The sequence below is a fragment of the Mus pahari genome, chromosome 4 (genome assembly GCF_900095145.1).
Source record: "Mus pahari chromosome 4, PAHARI_EIJ_v1.1, whole genome shotgun sequence".
In the NCBI taxonomy this organism is placed as follows: Eukaryota; Metazoa; Chordata; class Mammalia; order Rodentia; family Muridae; genus Mus; species Mus pahari.
Window position 1 is genome coordinate 129010436 of NC_034593.1, and position 19714 is coordinate 129030149.

At 37.6% G+C, this 19714-nt stretch overlaps 1 protein-coding gene across 2 annotated transcripts in view; it reads left to right on the top strand.

Annotated features, from left to right (window-relative positions):
- Unc5c (unc-5 netrin receptor C) overlaps positions 1 to 19714 on the top strand; it is a 350620-nt gene that overhangs the window by 232535 nt on the left and 98371 nt on the right. For both annotated transcript variants that reach the window (XM_021195777.2, XM_021195778.2), the window contains exon 3: positions 3898 to 4041. In XM_021195777.2, coding sequence (XP_021051436.1) covers positions 3898 to 4041 — 144 coding nt within the window. The remainder of the gene's footprint in view (positions 1 to 3897; positions 4042 to 19714) is intronic.

Genomic DNA, 19714 nt, shown 5'->3' on the forward strand with positions numbered 1-19714 from the left:
TTAAAAGGTTTCAGATTTGTGGTTACTAGAAACATTCATGAACCCATTCAGTCTCAAGGATACACTGTACCCGGTAAAGTTCCACCAGCATTTAATTAGGTTTCCAGTAATTACTTCAAGTAAATGGTAGGGGAATGAAACCTGAGGTTATCATCTCAGGACACAAAATATTTGTATGTGGTTTTAATATCCGTAGCCCATTTGTTGCTGTTCTGTATTTTAGAAAGAGCCATTATAGTTAGAAGTAAATACACACTGTTGGTTTATCAGGCCATTGGTGACTGTAAATTTCCTGCAACAACTTTAAAGGAAAAGTTTTATTTCTAGTAACTGGACTTCCACATAAAGAGGGCATGTTTTAGCAAAAAAGCAGGCAAAAGTACTAAATGCTGGAAAGTGCTGAGAAAAAGAAGGTGGAGCTTAGGAAAGGAAAATGTGTTTCCTTATTTGACAAAGCTGTCTAGATGTTAATGAGAAAAACTGAAGCAAGGTAAGAAAACTGGGACCCAGGAAATATAAAGAAATGCAGTGATTTTCTGCTGTGAAGATGTTTGTATTAGTTAGACATTGAGGGGTATAACTCTTTGTCATTGCCACAGCTGGCCTGTGAAGTGTAGGACTATGCCATTTACCTGAAATTATCTTTTAAGCTGGATATTGCATAAATATAAAAAAATTAATAATCTTGGAACTTTGAAATAATATTAAATTATAAACATCTGACAGTAGAGTTTTCTGTTTGGGATCCTGTTCTGTCCTGGATATGTGATACATGCTTTCCTAGGCTTCAATATAATTCAGGTTTCAGGAGATCTAAGGGTTTATGACTCAAACTCCATAAGTTCTTGGTAGAACATTCCTCCATGGGAGGGCACCTATTTTTGTTGGGTGCCGATAAATTTCTCTGACACCTCTGAAATGATTTGAATACATCTAGGCATTAGAGAAATATCTGGGGAAATCCTTTACAGGTCTCCAGAAGCCATACCTTTTCCTGTCACCTGTAATAAAAGTATTTTTATACATCATAACACTTTGCAGCTTATTAAGCTCTAAATACACACACACACACACACACACACACACACATGCACACACACACATGCACATGTACACGCACACACAAATGTGTAGATATTACTTATCTCAAATGTATATTCAATAGCCCCATGTCCATCACATGCTATACATGGTTTTCTGAAAGAAATCAAAGTTATTAAGCATTAGGTACAAGAATTCTCCATTTTATCAAGCACCATTACTCAGTAGGATTGTTAAAGCCCTAAAACTGGCTGGTCCCATCCCCAAATTTTCCTATTGATTGAGTCTGGAGAGGGTCTGAGATTATGCTTTTACCAAAGGCCTTTAAATAATACCAAGGAAGCCTTTCTAGGAGTCACCCTTTGAGAACTATTGGAATCCAAATGGCCACACTGGACCCTTTCTTGTCTCTATTTCCATTTCACACCACTGTTCTCTGTGGCCAGTATTCTGGGGCCTTTTTGAATCCCAAACTCATCATTATTAATCCATCCTATATGTTGAATAGTTCTCTCCATATAATACAAACAAATTTACTCCTTCTTATGAGATTCTTCTTAGTAGAATGAGTTCTCTTGTCATTTACTCTTGTCTCTATACAGCTTCTTTATAGAATTGAACGTAATTATTTTACATTAATAAATTATATTATCCCACTGTTAATATAACCTTTTAACCATATATATCATTGGATATGTATAATTCATTAAAGTTGGATGAATAAGCTATCTTATTTATTTGAATTCCACAAGTGCCAAATATAGTATATTTAGCATAACTGGTATTTGATAAAGTATCAATGGATTATGATTGGATTGGTGGATATAAAGTTAATAAACAAAAGTGATTCATTCCATCATTCTTACTGTGTCCATATTTGGCTCAGAGAACATCCCCTTGCTCCATATGGGTGTTCTGCTATTGCTGTCAGTGAGCACTCCATTCTGGAAATGTGTGCATTCACTCTCTATGTGCACTGGCCGTGACCCACATATATCACTCAGTTAATCTCTCCTGGTCAGTGCATAGAGACACATTGTAGAATGAGTCTCTGAAATTGTATTAATACCTCAAATAAATTCCACTGAAATTGTAATCCTAGAGCCTTGGTTCAATTTTTGTTAGTCAAGATACAAAACTTGAACTTTTTTCAAAACTGTAGCTGAAGACCCTTCACTAGGATGTCCATTACATTACAGTTGCAGATAATCATGAGCTTCTAAATGATTAGACAGAAAAAAAAAAGAATAAAGAAACCTTTTAAAACTCATACATTATTTGTTAATTGAAACAATAATTTATTTCAATAAAAATGGTTTACTATTATATTTTAAACATATTTGTTAAAGTGGTTTTTAAATTGTCACTGATTTTATAGATTTAGTTATTTTATTTTATTTTATTTTATGTGTGAATTACTATGAGGACTCTTTTGAGAAAATCTGTTTCCAGTATCTGGGCATCTTAGTCACAACCTATATAAATAAAATAGAATCTTTAGGAAACAGGAGAGCCAAGATGATACCATTGCATGGTAAGAAATCAATATTATAGAGTTAAATAGGAGGAAATGCTGTTTTGTGGGGTTATAGAGCCATTCCACTTTCATCTTCAGATAAATATTGAAGACTTCAAATAGCAAATAAAGGAATGTATATGTGGAGAACAGTAACTGGAGTCCTCAGGAAGTGATAGGTGAGAGGCACCCTCTAGATGGTGATCCAGGTTATCAATGGGATCCCCGGGGCAGAGGAGGGATGGCTGCATATGTTTCTTTAGTGCAGGTTTGCTCTTTTTTTTTTTTTTTTTTTTTTTTTCTGTAGAATCATTTATTTTTTTCAATTTTTTTTATTAGATATTTTCTTCATTTACATTTCAAATGCTATCCGAAAGTCCCCTATACCCTCCCCCCCGCCCTACTCCCCTACCCATCCACTCCCACTTCTTGGCCCTGATGTTCCCCTGTACTGGGGCATATAAAGTTTGCAAGACTGTCTTAGTCAGGGTTTCTATTCCTGCACAAACATCATAACCAAGAAGCAGATTGGGGAGGAAAGGGTTTATTCAGCTAACATTTCCATACTGCTGTTGAATCATTTATTTATTTTTTTTTATTATTATTACTTTTTCCTTTTTTATTATTATTTTCTTTATTTACATTTCAAATGCTATCCCGAAAGTTTCCCATACCCCTCCCCCCACCTCTGTTCCCCTACCCACCCACTCCCACTACTTGGCCCAGGCCTTGCCTTGTGCTAGGTCATATAGAGTTTGGAAGACCAAGGAGCCTCTATTCCCACTGNTGGCCGATTAGGTCATCTTCTGCTACATATGCAGCCAGAAACACAAACCCCGGGGGTACTGGTTAGTTCCTGTTGTTGTTCCACCTACAGGGTTGCAGCCCCCTTCAGGTACTTGGGTACTTTCTCTAGTTCCTCCATTGGGGACCCTGTGTTCCATCCAGTAGCTGGCTGTGAGCTTCCATTTCGGTGTTGACCAGGTACTGGCATAGCCTCACAAGAGGCCGCAATATCAGGGTCCCTTCAGCAGTATCTTGCTGGCATGAGCATTAGTATCTAGGTTTGGTGGCTGATGATGGGATGGACTCCCGAATGGGGTACTCTCTGGATAGTCCATCCTTTCATCTTAGCTCTAAATTTTGTCTCTGTACCTATAACCTTTCATGAGAGTTATGTTCCTTATTCTAAGGAGGAATGAAGTATCCACAAATGGTCATCCTTCTTGATTTTCTTCTGTTTTCCATAATTTGTCTTGGATATTCCAAGTTTCTGGGCTAATATCCGCTTATCAGTGAGTACATATCTAGTGACTTCCTTCCTTTGTTTCTCTTGGCAGGTCTAATTGTGAGAGAAGTGAGCATTGAGATTTCACGCCAGCAGGTGGAGGAACTGTTTGGGCCTGAAGATTACTGGTGCCAGTGTGTAGCCTGGAGCTCAGCAGGCACTACGAAGAGTCGGAAGGCATACGTGCGCATTGCGTGTGAGTCACTGCGCATGGACACTTTTTGGGTACAAAGCTGATGGGGGATATACAAAGGCCTAGAGTTCTAATTCTAGATCTAGTCTCTAGTCAGAGTTCTAACTCAAAAACCAAACCCAGGGTTCTGCATTTGAACCATAGTTCCTCAGAAATCATGGTTGGTTGGTTGGTTGGTTGGTTGGTTGGTTGGTTGGTTGGTTGGTTTATTTGTTTGTTTGTTTTTCTTTCAAAGTACCAGAGGGAATCCTATTAGAACATTTTAATGTATTTTAGATCTGGTAGAAATCAGGCTATGGAAGAATCAAGTGTTGTCTTTTGTTCTGGTTTTTTGTTAGTTTGTTTTTCTGTTTTTGTTTTGTTTTGAATTGATTCTTCTAGTTTGTTAAAATAATGTTGAGTGGTGTTTCTGTGGGCATTAGAAGTCTCCTAGGCGAAGACTCTCTACATATGCTAGGCTTTATTTGTGCATTGGAACACAGTCCCAAAATGTTAATTTCTAAAACATGACAGCTCAGAAATGGGGGGGGGGGGAATGTGCCTCTCAAACAATGATAATCAATTCAAAAAGAACATTTCTATGTTAGATAGTTGCAGAAATTTCCTTAGGAAACTTCTTGGGTTCAATGATGTGCTAATCAGGAGGAATGGAACCCATCTTCACAGGGCTCTTCTCATCATAGAGCCCTTCCCTCTGGAGCAGTGTAAAATGTAGTGTCATATTACATTCCATGTTGACACTCTCTCACAGATGGTGTGACCACTGAAATTTATGTCTTATTTGATGAACTCTTTATACCACTGCTTTTTACTAAATCATATTGTGTGTCAGATGTCAATATCCCATTCATTTGTCAGAACATCTCTTCAGTACTGACTAATGTCACTAATGTCACTTCTGATACATGATCATCTCTGGCTCGTCTTCCTCTTGACCCAGATCTGTCATGCTTCCCAGAGACCTGGAGTCTTCCTGTCCTCCAGTCTGTGTTCTGGACAATCAGTTCAGTCTTCATATAACACAGGCCTCATCTCCTCTCATTCCTACCCCACTTCATAGTAGCAGAGACTTGACACACAAATCCAAAATTCCATATCAAAACACCAGGGATTAGGTGGCCTCAAAATCAGAAATTTCCTTTGTTGTGCTTTTGAAGGCTAGAAGTTCAAGATGAAGTTGTCAGTGGGCTCCATTTCTCCTGAGGCCTCTCTGCATCTTGCAGACAGCTGCCTTCTTACTGAGTCTTGAAGGGCTCATGGGATCCTTCCTGGTGTCTCTTTGTGTGTGTGCATTTCTTTTTCTTATAAGACACGAGTCAGGTTGGATTGCTACCCGTCCAGACAGCCTTATATTAAATTAATCACCTCTCTGAAAGGCCTTATTTTCCAAATGCCATCACATTTTAAGCTACTGAAAGTTGTGATTCACCATCTGAATTGGGGAGGGAGATACAGCTTAGTATATAAGAGCTACCTGTCTATGTCCCCCACCAGAGCCTTCAGCTCTGCCCACTAAGGGTCTCAAATCACACTAGATTGGAACTATTTCACTTTCCTTGCCCTTCAACTGTAATTCATGCCTGCTTGTTTCAGCCTATTTACCTTTGTCATTTTTAAAAGTTAATTTCCTCAGTAAATATCTAATTACGTTTTTTTTTTCCTTCTGTCCTTGGACAATTTTATACTCTGGGAGTGATCTGTTGAGACTAGATAAACTCTAGATAAAGCAAATAATGAGCAGGTAGGGACACATGATGTGTGCTGTAGATAACGTAAATAGACTGGGAAGATGCTGTGCTTGAATGAAAGGTCAGGGTGGGTTGTCTATGAAGCTGAGCTCTGATTCCCTGCTAACCTTGATATCAAGGGGGGCAGGGAGAACTGCAGCAGGCTAGTACAAACACTTGAGAGTCCCAGATGACAAGAGAAAGGTAAGGCCTAGGAGTTAGGAGAAAATGGGATGGTGGAGAGTTAGGGCATTGGGAGTTTAGTGTGATTTCGGATCCTGGCAGAAACCCATCTCACCTCCATTCCCAGATTCACTGGCTGCACACCAGTGAAAATCCAGACTCACTCCATTCACAGAATCACTGGCTCCACACTAGAGAGAAGCCCACTCATTTCCATTCATAGAATTCCCAACTCCACACTAGTGAGAAGACCATTTTACCTCCATTCACAGAATCCCTGACTTTACGGTAGTAAGTGACAAGCAATACTGAAGATAAAAGTTAGGTAGCCACTCCTTGACATTTTGTGAAGCTGATATAGATAAAGCAGAGAAGATGCTGAAACCAGGATTCTTCATAAATTCAAAGGTAGGAATGAGAGCTCTTTTGAATGTTTAGATGTGGACGTGAAAGGAAGAGACAGAATTTTCATGCAAAACAGATGAATCTTTTGACTGCTCTTTATCCCTTCCCTGTCCCTATTTCCAGCTCAGTTTGCCTGTTCTTTGTCTATTTTCATTTGCTGTGGTGTTCGTGTTTCACCACAATGTGATCCTTTCGGTGAAGAATTCTATTTTACATAACCTGGTATCTTCAGGGCTTAGAACAATGCCTGGGATATACTCTATGTTTCAGAGATATGTCTAAAGGGAGCTCCTGATGAAGAGTTCTCTGTGAAGTTTGTGTAAATACTGAAGATGAACATCCTTCTCTGAATACAGTTAGAAAGTTGTGTGGTGTCCTAGGTGTATTGCCCATTAAGTCGATGCAATATGGGACACACTTAAAGGGTAACTATTGATGACTGCTCTTAGGAACAGTACACCAAGGTCATTACAGATGTTAGGTGGAGGACAGAATCAATACCACTGGGCATGGGGAGGAACTGAGCTGTTGGCAATTCCACAGGAATGCCTGGACCTGGGACGGCTCTTGGGAAAAAGGCAACAGTGGGTTTCTGTTCAAAGGATACCTCCTACTTCCACCAGCTTATAACCCAGGCTAAAACAGCTTCTCACCCAGAGCAATTCCCAAAAGGGAGAGTATTTCACTGCCAGTACTTCCAACAGGTAGGATGGGCTTGAGATGCTGATGGAACGGCCTCACACCCCCCACATAAGTTTAAAATTAATTCCAAAATTTTCCTTGAGCTACAATGGAAAGAGAAGCATGATTTCAGTTAGTTTTTATGCTATGCTTCTACATACCCATGAATATCAAGCACAGTAAATATTTAAAGTACAGCATACACCTTACACCAAATTAATCTACAGATATGCTTAAAGGCTGCAGAGTTCCACATAATGTATTCTTACATAATAAGCTTTGATGAGCCATAGATTTTTTTTAAAGAAAAGATTGTGTTTCCAATTTTATACAGAAAGGTATAGATATGAATCTTTATTTTCTATTTTAAAATTAGATATGAATGTGTAAACCCTGTCTAGTTATATTATTTTTGCTATATTTTCTAAATCTCTTTCTCTAACTCCTTGCTTTTAAGGAGTTTGACATTTTCAAATAATCAGAGAACAACCTTTTCCCTGGCACCTTTTCCCTCTGGTGGTAATTCTCATAAGAGGTGTGCTGAGAACTTCTTAATTGAACCCCCACACATGCAGCCAAGGCATTCCACCTCACTTAGAACTGTTTATTCACAGATACAGAGCATGATGAACCTCAGAGCATCCCACCTCACTCAGAACTGTTTATTCACACAGATACAGATCATGATGAACCTCAGAGCAAGTACTTCACTTTCTCTCTGTCAAGGATGCCCCCTACCAAGTCGACCTCCCACACACAGCACAATGTTTGTGGATTTCTGAGTCTTCTGTATACCAAATGAGCTGTGTGCTTTTAACGTTGAGATTCGATGGATGGCCATCTCATAAATAGCAACTCCACCCTGATTGTACTGATGCTCCTCCATCATCCTTTGCTTTAAGCTCCATTTTCAGAAAGGTAGAGAATTAATAAACTAGTAATGTTTATGACCAATAACTCATACATCCAAGGTCTGTACAATAGAAAATTACTCAGTGACACAACCTGAGCAGAGGAAAAATTAGAGACTTAAACAGTTAGCAAGATATAAGCTAAAAATGTACCTTCCCTGTCCAAACTCCTTAATTTTTACTAGAGGTATGAGCTTTCCCTGGGTGGACAGTCACTTTCCTGCAAAGGCAAGTGTCCTGAGAGAGCACCCAATGGCATGCTACAGCAACCTTCTTAAGGAGAGAAGGGTTTGGTTCCCAAGTGCTTCTAGTTTAAAGCCAGTTTGAGAATGCCCAACATGTAAGGCATGAAAGGGGAAATCCAACAAATCTGTTGATCAATGCTGTCCAGGGAAGACTTGAGATTGATATTTTCATTGTTATGGAAGCTACTGTACTGGTGGTACTGATGTTTGTCCTTTGTTGTCGTGTCTGAAGAAGGGAGCAATGTGAACAAAGTTAAAAGCGTTTGCCTCCAGATCCGACTGTATTATGTTCAGATCCCCATTCCATCACTGACAAATGAGACATTGGTCAGGTTACTTAACCTCTCTGAGCCTTAATTTCATGAACCATGAAATGAAAATGATTGGGCTATTTTGAGATTAAAGGAAATAAATTTTCCAAGCATGTGGCAGAGAGATGGGGCACAGATCATGTGCTCACTGGGTGATAGCAGGTGTTCATGCTACCAGCTACTATGGTTCTAGTGGCTCTATACATTTGTTTTAAGACTTACACTCACTAAGCGAACTTTGAGAGTGAATTACCACTCCTTTCACTCCTTTGTGTCTGCCTAGACTGTCAATCCAGAAGGCGGAAACTGTCTCCTGGTTCACACAATATGGTGCCATAATTTCACCCAATGCTTGAGGATAGCCAGATGGTAACTGCTCTCCTACAAATTCTGGGTGACATTGGGCTGTGAGTGTATAGAGAATCCATCTTCCTGCAAGTGTCAAGACAGTTCCTTGGGATTCCTCTTGAATCACATATACTAACCTGTAAGTCACAGTAGTCTCCCAGACACTACTGACAACAGACAGGCATCAGACAGTTCTTGGAAAGGATTAAGGAGATCCAAGGTGACCCTCCAGCCCTCCTCCCACACCCACTTAGCCTTATCCATATGATTAGAACTGTCTTTTGAGGCACGGGCAGTTTGTATCAACCTTGCCCACATTTGTGAGTCCATAGTATTTAGCACACTGTCTAGGATAGCTGTGTCTAATAGGAGTGTGATGCCAGCTACATCTGTCACCTAAACTCTAGTTTATACAAACCTTTCTAGTTTCTAGTGTCTGTTTTCAAAAGTAAGCATAAGCAGATAAAATTAACTCTACTAGTGTATTGTATGGAGTTTCAACATAGAAAACACCTATCAATGAAATACTTAATAATTTTTTAATAATAATAGTCCTTGGGATCAGTTCTGTGCATACTTATAGGTCTTATTAATTAAGATCACACTCAAGGCATGTGCTCCAGAGGCCCAGAAGGCTAGTCAGACACATAGTCTGTAAAATGGTCACAATAATATTAATGGAGGTTCTACTGAAGCACTGCATATGTATTAACTGTTTAATCATTTCAAGGACTCTGTAATGAGTGAGTTTATTATCCATACTTTATATGCAAAGGAAATTAAAAGAGAAGACTGAAAAATTCAGTCTGAAATCCTTCAGCTGGAATATGGAAAAGCTTGCCAATCCAGGAGTCAAGTCTATGCTTTAACCAACACACTGAGGGCTGGTGAGATGGCTCAGTGGGTAAGAGCACCTGACTGCTCTTCCGAATGTCCAGAGTTCAAATCCCAGCAACCACATGGTGGCTCACAACCATCCATAACAAGACCTGACGCCCTCTTCTGGAGTGTCTGAAGACAGCTACAGTGTACTTACATATAATAAATAAATTAAAAACAAAAAAAAAAAAACAAAAAAAGAAAAAAAACCAACACACTGAGATCAAATGAAGGGGGGGATGATGACATTTTGTTTTCACTTCTTTAGGTTTAGGTTTTGGATAGATGGAAGTTCTCAAGATTACCTTTTCCATCTGATGAATTCCTGCAAGCTTCCTTCTATTTACAGTATAAAAGTACAAAGGGCCAATGCCTTCCTATATTTCACCTCTCTGTGTGGTGTATATAACTACACCCATTTTTTTGTTCATGAATTTCTTAATAGAACAGAGCAGATTTGTCAATACCAAAATAAATAGATTATTAACTAATGTGCATTCCTATGGTTTGGGTCTAGTCTTTAGGCAATCTTTAAACCCCTAGTGCCTGTTGTAAATGACAGAGTCTATATTTTTTATTTGAAAAAGATCATACATTGGGATGGAGTTTTAACAAAGTACTATATGTTTTATTTAAATCTCAATAGTTGATGTAACCACAAACAATTCACTATGGTTTATATGATAAGATTAAAAACTAGAGCTCATTGGCTCAATGCCCTTACCCAAATATATGTGCTTTTGTCTATGGGCAAAACCTCTCAAATTTCATGACATCTAACAAGTATATGGCCATTTATAAGTCATATCTAATATTGGAGGTAGACAAGTAACTGATAGAATGCTATCTCATACAGTTACTTTCTAGGGAAAGCCATTCATCCCTATGTGGGGTGTATTACCCACAAGACTGAAATTTGACAGTAAAATGTATTTTGTGCCATATGAAAAGGAAAGTTTATGGCTTAAAGGCTTAATTGCCAAGGTATTATCCGCAGTTGCATTGTTTCTGTACTCGCAAAGAAAACCTTAAAGTTTTGGAATGTCAGGTTCCACATCCATAAAGTTGGCGTGTTTCTTATTATTTATCCCTAAGACATACCTTCAAAAGTATTGAGATGACATCTAATCATTTTTTTTCTGAAACTAAAGATTCACTATGAATATAAACGTGTGCCTTGTGTGGCTATTGTTCTCTTCCTCTTCTTTGTAATAGGTGTCATTTGGACATTTAATTCTAAAATATTTTTTTCTAAAAGACCCTTTGGCAAGACTATAAGAATATAAATGTATTGGTCCTATAAATGCCCTACAGTCAATAAGTAAGAAAAATGACCATGATGGCAATTTTTACTTCAGGGACTGTGTTCACTTGAGATTCATCAGTTTAAATGATCTCTGTGCAATGAAGGAGAGCAGTTCTTGGTACCTTTAAGATATTGCCAGCATGCCCTCCTGCTTAAGGATGCTGGCTTGACTTCTGTTCTCAGGTATGAATTGAAATGCTGTAGAAGTTTTCATGGTCAGTTCTTAGGAAGGGCCAAGAACTTTAGCTCTTAAATAAGTAAATGAGGTTATCAAGAATTAAGGTTACAAAGAAAATAGTCAAAATCTATTACCTTCCCTCTTTCCTCTTAAAGTAATGTCTTGAAAATCAACATTGATACATTCTTAATCTGTGTCTGTGTTATAGTCACTGCTATTACCCAAGAACCATCTGAGGCAGGTTCTGTCATCATTTACACTCTATCAATAATAAAATGGAGATGTGGAAACATGAGAAAAGTTGCCTGTCTGTTTTGATAGATATGAAATGTAAGGAAAGTTTCCTCACTGTAATCTGCAGCACTCCATACAGCTACATACACAGGAAGCAACTTTTGACTTTTATATCTAACCCTTATAGCATTTTTGAGCAGTTGGTTTGGTTGGTGGATGGCTCATTCTTGGAATTTACAATATTTTGAAAGGAAAGGCAAGTAAGAAAAAAACTTCTTTTTAAAACTATTATACCCCTTACATTTTAAATTATAAGCAATATGTTGTTTAATGTAGTATTTTATGATAAAAAAATCACAGATCTGGTTATCTGTTTTTATGAGAGAAGAGAGTTGAAAACTTGAGACACTTGAGACATTAAAGCAGGAATATTTCACTGTTAATAAGTGGCCAAAGCTCTGAACATTAATCTAACTCTCTCCAAATATGCCCAGTTGCTTGGTTCTCAGCACTTATATCCCGCTAACTGCTAAATTTTATGATTTAAGAATAAATTTACTCTACTGTGACAAGATAATTAGCCCCTTCCATCATCATTGGAGGACAGGTACATTTTTTCCTTTTAAAAATGTATTAATGTCTAATGTGACCGAGAAATTCTTTTATTTGATAAAGAAGCACTTTGAAAATACAGTGAAATAATTTATTTTTAATCAAAAGTCCATTCGGTGCCTCTGGCCATCACACTTGTAAAAGGAATTGCGAAATCATTTGAAAGTTAAAAACTGTGAATCACAATAGAGCCACTGTGTTTGCTTAATGTCAGAACAGACATCCATCAAAAGTGTTGAAGATGGTCTGCAACACATCACTGCAACACAAATGTCTCCAAAGTGCAGGGTTTACATAAATCTAGAGCCCTTTGGTCTAAACAAGCTTAGTTTGAAAGGCAGGAAGCTTAATCCTAATTGAAGTTTAGCCTCTTGGTAAAAGTTAAATGAGCTAATGGCATGCCAGTGACTCTGAATACTGCACAGCTACAGTGACTAGAGAGGGCCAGACAAATGAGCATCTACGAGAGATGCCATCCAGGAAGGAATTTCTAACAAAGCTGAACTGTCCTAGGAACTTTATTATTATTGCCTTATTTAATCTTCACAGAAACTATGCAGTAACTATTATGTTTATCATTACTTTTTGCATGAAGAATGAAAAGCAGAGAAACCTATCCTGGAGCTGATCACAGTCAAACCTAGATCATATGGACCAAGGATTCAAGCTAACATCCACTGTAGTGGGCTTCAATGTGACCCTCGAGGGTCACTCCTCACCCCCGAAAAGGAATTGGACCTTTATTTAAAATTTGTAAATGTTGGACAGTGATCTTGGTAGATGTGATGATGGGCCTCAAGACTGGAGGTTATCCAGTAGGAAGAGTGAGTCAGAGGGAGGTTAGACACAAACGAAAATTTAGAATCTAAAGCATAGACAAGAGAGATAGAGCCATAGTCAAGGAACACTGGCAGCCACCAACACCTGTTACGAAGCCATAACTAGTACTTCAAATTTTCTGGAAGAATTGCGACCCTGATGATTCCTTCATGGTGACCCAATGAAACCAGTTCAAGTCTCGGCTGTTGAGAGCTGTATGATGGGCCCTTGACAATAGGGAAGGGCTATACACAGCATGCACCTGCCATCCCAATTCCAGATGTGGAGTGGTACACTCTAAGTAAATGTAAGTTTGAATAAGTAAATTCACCCCTCGAGATCTCAGATATATAATATATAAGGTCATTAGACTAGACTATGAGAGTTGAAAGGTTTTCCCGCATAAGAGAAATAGTCCCCCAGTCCTTCACCAAGGAATGCTGTGAGGTTATGTTGGGGTATTTAATTCAACTCCATTATTTTCTGGAGCTACTCTATAAAATATACCATGCATAAAGTATATTCAACCTCAGAACATATTCATATTTTAAATAAGCATAGAGCTGGGTCTGGAGGTGCAAATCTATTATCCCAGCTACTTGGCATGCTGAGGCAGAAGAATTGTCAAGTTGTAGAGTAGTTTGGGCTACAGAAGGCATCCAGAGAGCGGTTGGACAAGTTCATGAGACCCTTTCTCAAAATATAAAGAAATTTAAAAGGGTCAGAGATGGTCCTATTGATAGACTATTGCTAACTTCTATGTATGAGGGTCTAGGCTCAGTACTAGGAAAATATAAATATCCAACATGTTGGTGATGTTGAATCTCACTGCAAAATGGAATGACTGGTGTGTTTCTCCCTCCCCTCATGTCAGGAAGCTTTAAGCGGTGAACTGCTAGGTGGAGACAGGAGCATCACCTCCTGACTAAAATCTACTGCTTGGGTTTGGCTTGTGGGCACACTAGTTTGAAAAGGCTACTGAGCACACATTCAGACTCCATAGAAAGGAATAGTTGATTAGTTATGGCCATTTGAACCATAAGGGAAGGCAGTGGTACCAAATATCTGCCATTCCTACTCTAAGGAAGAAAAAGATAGTAATTGATAATGACAGCTTCCTGCTGTGCCTGACAGAGCTTCAGGCTTCTGGACAGAGCTTCAGGCTTCTGGACACAGCCATCAGAGCAATTAATAACTTTCATTTGGCAAAGAAATGTGGGGACATTTATATTGGATGTGGTCATCAAGACGTGCAGGAATGACAACTTATCTTTTCAGTCATCTAAAACTCATTTTCCTAACTCCAGTTTTAATAGTCTACATCTATTTAAAATGTCACCATCTTCTGAATTTCATGCATTTATTGCCTAACATTCTTACTGAAAGAAGGTAAGAGAGTATACATTAATAATTATGAAATACTAATTAAAATGTTAGGAATCTATTCTTTATAAAAATCAGCCTACCTTCAAAAATACCTTGGCCAGTTTCCTTGGCTCTGTATCTAAAGCTCATAAACAGGATACCTATGTGGAGAAGTCTTGAGTTTTCTTCAAGACAGAAGGGAGGGGCTGAGAAACATTAATATTCAGCAGTTTCAAAACTGAGTTTCCTAGACCAGTGATCTCAAAGTAGCAGTCTATAGGCCCCATAGGGCTTATCAATTATTGTATTTAGCCCTCAAAAAATTGCCCCACTAACACATTTGGATGACATTTTAAGTATTTGACCACATAGTAGTCAGATGCTATCAAAAAAATCTCCAAATTCCAAACTCGTATTGGCAATTAAATTTAGGGTTGTGGCCCCAAGAGCCTGTATTTCTTTAGGTTGTATGGAGCACAGCTGAGCAGCAAGAGAAAGAACATGTTTGTTTTGTTTTTGTTTTCCTACTCAAATCTGTTAACATTTAGAGGGAAAAATGTAGGCCAGGTGAGTGGTGAGCTTCAAGGAAAAGAACTGATGCCTAGTTTTCTGCTATTTGTGTTACTTACATGGTCCTTATAGATATAGAAGTTTCGAGGCCTATGTTAGATAATGTCAGTTATCAGCCAGTAGAGAAGAAGGGCATACTGCTGATGCTGTGGAAGTGTCAGCAAGAACTCATTTTCAAACCAACTGGTGAGAGCCACAATTCAAGACTATGCTTCCATCATTATCCACAGCTTCCCATGATGCCTGTATTTGGTGCTGGGCTACATATATCAAGGCAGACCAATCAGCTGACAATCAATCTGGGGTTCTCAGATTTTAGCAGTTTGACCATAGCCTGTGGGTTTGTAAGAACCAGATTCCCAGGGTCGAACCTGAATAGAAGTAGTCAAGTTTTATCAGTCATAGTTTGAAATCCTTGGATTTCACCTTGTAAAGTTCCCATTAATCATTAGAGATTGTAACAGCCATTTTTCTTATCAATTTTATTTGAGTAATAATGATAGTGCCAAATGTTGATATGCCATGATACATTTTTTAATAACATGGGGAAAGAAGAGGTGTGGAGTTGATGTTTGCATAAGCACTTGCTATATGCTAATATGACACTATAGATAGGTGACCTTCAAGCTTCTGAAATCCTTTTCATAAGATTCACTTATTTTTTCCTAATGAAGAAAGTTAGAAGTGTTATGTAGTCAAGTGGTAGAGCCAACACTTGAAGCCACATTTGTCTACACCAAATTCTCCTCTTGACCAGTGTGTTATTCTCCTTCCCAATTGCTTCCAGACCTATTCTAAATGACATCCACTGAGCTTATATTTGCATATAGCACAATGCAAATATATATATGCATAACACATATCATGATTCATGATGCACTTTAATATTTTCCCTTTCTTCAATTTCACTTCTTTTGTGCTTGCTTTTAATCCTCTGACAAGAATTTGTTACCCTTCACAGGGTCATGGCAGTGTTTTAGAATGATTCAAATTGAAATTTCTATCTACCAGGACACCTAAGTGAATATTAGCTTTAAGAGTCTTCGGGTACATTCAAAACTTCTACTTTTGGATTGTATAGTGCTGATTGTTCATTAACCACACCCCAAACACATGGGACTGTGATCTTGGCTGTTGTTGATGTCCCTCTTCTTCCTACACAAGTAAGCCATTCAACTAATATATTGTAACAAACATACTAAGGACTTATAAATGGAGAAGGGAATAAATCACATTCCCAAAATAAACTGGATTTATAGAACAAATAATCAAACTCTATAAAACATGTAGGAATTTTTTCATGATTAAATACTGGAATAAATTAAAAATAAACCTTAATTTCCACAGGGACTGTACAGAATATTACAGACCAGAGTTTATAGATCATTAACATAGGATAAAACTTTAAAAGAAAAGGACATTTAAAAATGCATATATAAGTAATTATTGTCTAGAATTTTCTGTATATACTGGTTATAATTACTTATTATAGATATTTTGTATTTTAAAATCTTCCAAACCCTACTAGCATTCAATATGTATTTTAACAGCCTTATAGGGAAAGACGAAACCCAGCCAATATAAATATTGTAATGTTTTCTTTATATCTTATTCTATGTAAATTGGAATCTGAATTCCAACTCAAATTGTCTACTGCAGATTAAATCATTAGCGAATTTGTCACTTTACAGAATCAGCCTATCATAATTCCTAAATCGTTTTTCCCTAATAAACCCTGAAAGAGTGGGCATGGTTAACAAGTGCTAAGACTGTTAACATAGTTAGCATAGACTGTTCTTTAAAACTTGGAATTAAAAGGATTTGTTCTTTGAATAGGCAATAGTATTAGTCACCTGCCTGCTTAACTATGACGAGGAGGTCTTTTTGCTGACAAATTCATACATCTTACTTTGCATATCAGCAGGGCTCCCAAGTACAAGTGTGGTCTATCATAATCTAAGCCAAGCTCTGTCCAGCCTCAACTTTCACAGTTCAGACTGTCAGGTAATGGAGCCTGATACTAGTCCCTGGGGAGAAATGCTCCTCTCTCTTCTTAATGAGCAAGTAGACATGATAAACTTTCTTATATGTTATTTTGATTTCTCTATAATTCTCCATGTTTCTCAAAGTAATTCAGAGTCTATGTATAATAAATAAATTTTCATTTTTTGTGTTATATTTTTTTTTCAAGACAGAGTTTCTCTGTGTAGCACTGGCTGTCCTGGAACTCACTCGGTAGACCAGGCTGGCCTCTAACTCAGAGATCCACCTGCCTCTGCCTCCCAAGTGCTGGGATTAAAGGCATGTGCCACCACTGCCTGGCTTTGTGTTATATATTACTTTAAAATTTTACATAAGACTTTGATATGAGAATTTTTGTTTTTTTATGATTATAATGACATCATTTCTCCTTTTTTCTCCTTCTAAATTTTCTCACATACCTCTCTTTTCTCTTTCATATTCATGTCCTGTGTTTTCATTAATTGATGGTGTATCTGTGTTAGTGTGTGTGTGTGTGTGTGTGTGTGTGTGTGTGTATGTATACTTGTATATTCCTAAATACAATTTGCTCAGTCTATATGATGTTATGTGTATGTTTTCAGGCTGACCATTTGATATTGAATAACCAACTTGTGTACTCATCCCTGGGGAAGAATATTTCTCTCATTCTCAGAATTCTTTAATATTATATAGTTTTCTCTGTGTAGTCCTGAGGCCTGCTGGACTTGTCCACTTTAGCATTTCTACTTTTTAAATCTTTGTTTAGTTTATGTTTAGACATTCATGTTGGTGAGACATTATCAGTGTAGCATCTTATAATTTGGACATTGTACCTACTAGAAGCCACCCTTCTTCTCAGTTTCTAATTCTTTCTATCTGTATAGAACCAAATGCCAAAATGTTCAATGAAAGTGGGGTTAATTTTTCTAGTATGTATCTACTCTTACAGTTTACAAGGTAATTTATTATTTCATTTCTTCTGGACATTTCCTCTGTTAATTGCAACCAAATGGCATCTTAATTCACAAAGAATAATGTTCCTGCCCTCTTAAATACATATATAAAATATCCTCTCATATGTCCCAATATGCAAAGATTTTTACAAATCACAGACTTTTATTTTTATTAATGAAAAAAGGAAATGCCCCAAACTCTTCAGCTTCTCAGAAATCCATTAGTTGCATCATCTAAGAGAGAGCCTCTAATGCTCGCAGAGGTCTGAAGGCTGGTGTTTTCCTTACTATTCATAATTTGCAACCACAGTGTTATACAGAAGCCTCACTGAAAGCACAAATCTTAGAGTGACAAATGAGTCTTTTCACACATATGAATGTTCAAAAAGCTGTTCCTGATTGAGCATAGATGGTTGATTGAAATCCCTGTCATTGTAGATCTCATTCAACATCTGCTAATTGGCTTTCAGCTAATGGATTCAGTAAGCCAATATTCATGTTCAGGAGTCAACCTGTCTCAGGATCCATGCTTACAACAACACTGACTTTTCTTTTAATTGGTAGAATCAATAACTATATCATATTTAGACTAAGTTGACTTTGTAGAAATAACCTGTTATGCCTTCTTTAGTTACAGTCTTTTTACTAATGGAAAGAAAACAGAAAAAGATTCCTAAATGTAGTCCAGGTCAAAATTCATCTTTTTTTTTTTTTGTCCCTGACATAAATTCCCATATTATTCTGAACCATGTTTTACAGCTAATACTTAGCTGACAATACCAATTTTTCTATCATCCTTGTGTTCACTGTGCCTGCAAGGCATCTTCTCCACCTTCTATCATATCTCTCTGAATGATAAAGGATGTTAGGCACCCTTTTTACACTGCCACAATATAATATATATCCTATGCTCCTTATACCACCCCAAAACAAGGTTTGATGACAGAAATTTTAAAAATGTGTTTCAAAAAGAAATAACTGTTTTGTGGGGTTAAATCTGATATTATTTTGAAAATTTAATAAAATTTATGTGGAATTGAAAAACCTAACCATTATGACCAAGTAATTATGTAATATTTATTTACTGATGGTTTTGCTGCATCTCTCTCTGCAGCAGGTACTTATGAATTAGGTTTCCTGTGCATAGGTTTTCTCATTTAAGAAGCAATGACCCCCGGCATGCACACTTCATCTTGCAGAAGTCTAAACACTATGTTAAAAGCTGTACCATATCCTAACACAGATTACAGCATGACGTACTCAAACCAAAATCATGTCCCTTAATCATGGAAAACTTAGTAGGTGTTCAACATGTTCATTTCTCCAGGCTTTCCCAAATGAATGTCTTTTTCTTTATATTTGTGTCACATTGTGGTATTAAACTCCCTCTCCCTAAAATTTCAGTTTCCTTGTGATCCCTCTGCCACTTTCCTCTTTGAAGTTTCTGCCCAGTCCTCCATTCACTCTTTGCCATTGTTGTCGGACAAAGCTCTTCTGCTTTGATATTTCTGTCTATGTCTTGTTGCGTGCCCATAGCATTTATTTCTAGTGCTTCAGCAACTGCTGAGACAGCCAGCCCCACTAAGTGTTTCCCAGGACAAGACATGGCCATCCCTGCGAACACTTGTCATTTTCTACATCCACTTATTTTGTCACAGCAGAGGAAGGATCTTCTGGAATATAGTGAGTCAAGATCAGTGATGAGAATAAAAATCTCTCCTATGGAAAGAACAGTGGCACAAATGAAATGACACAGTCCCAAATTCAATGGTACTGAGGATTATCAAATATGATCTAGAGATGTTACTGGATAGTTCCATTTGAGCATCCTATAGAAACACTAAACTCAGTATGTAACAAGGAAAAGTTATTTTTCTTCCTGTCTTTGCTGTACTGTGAATTTTGATTTAATGCAGTAGCTTCAAATATAACAATAGCTTTACCTACT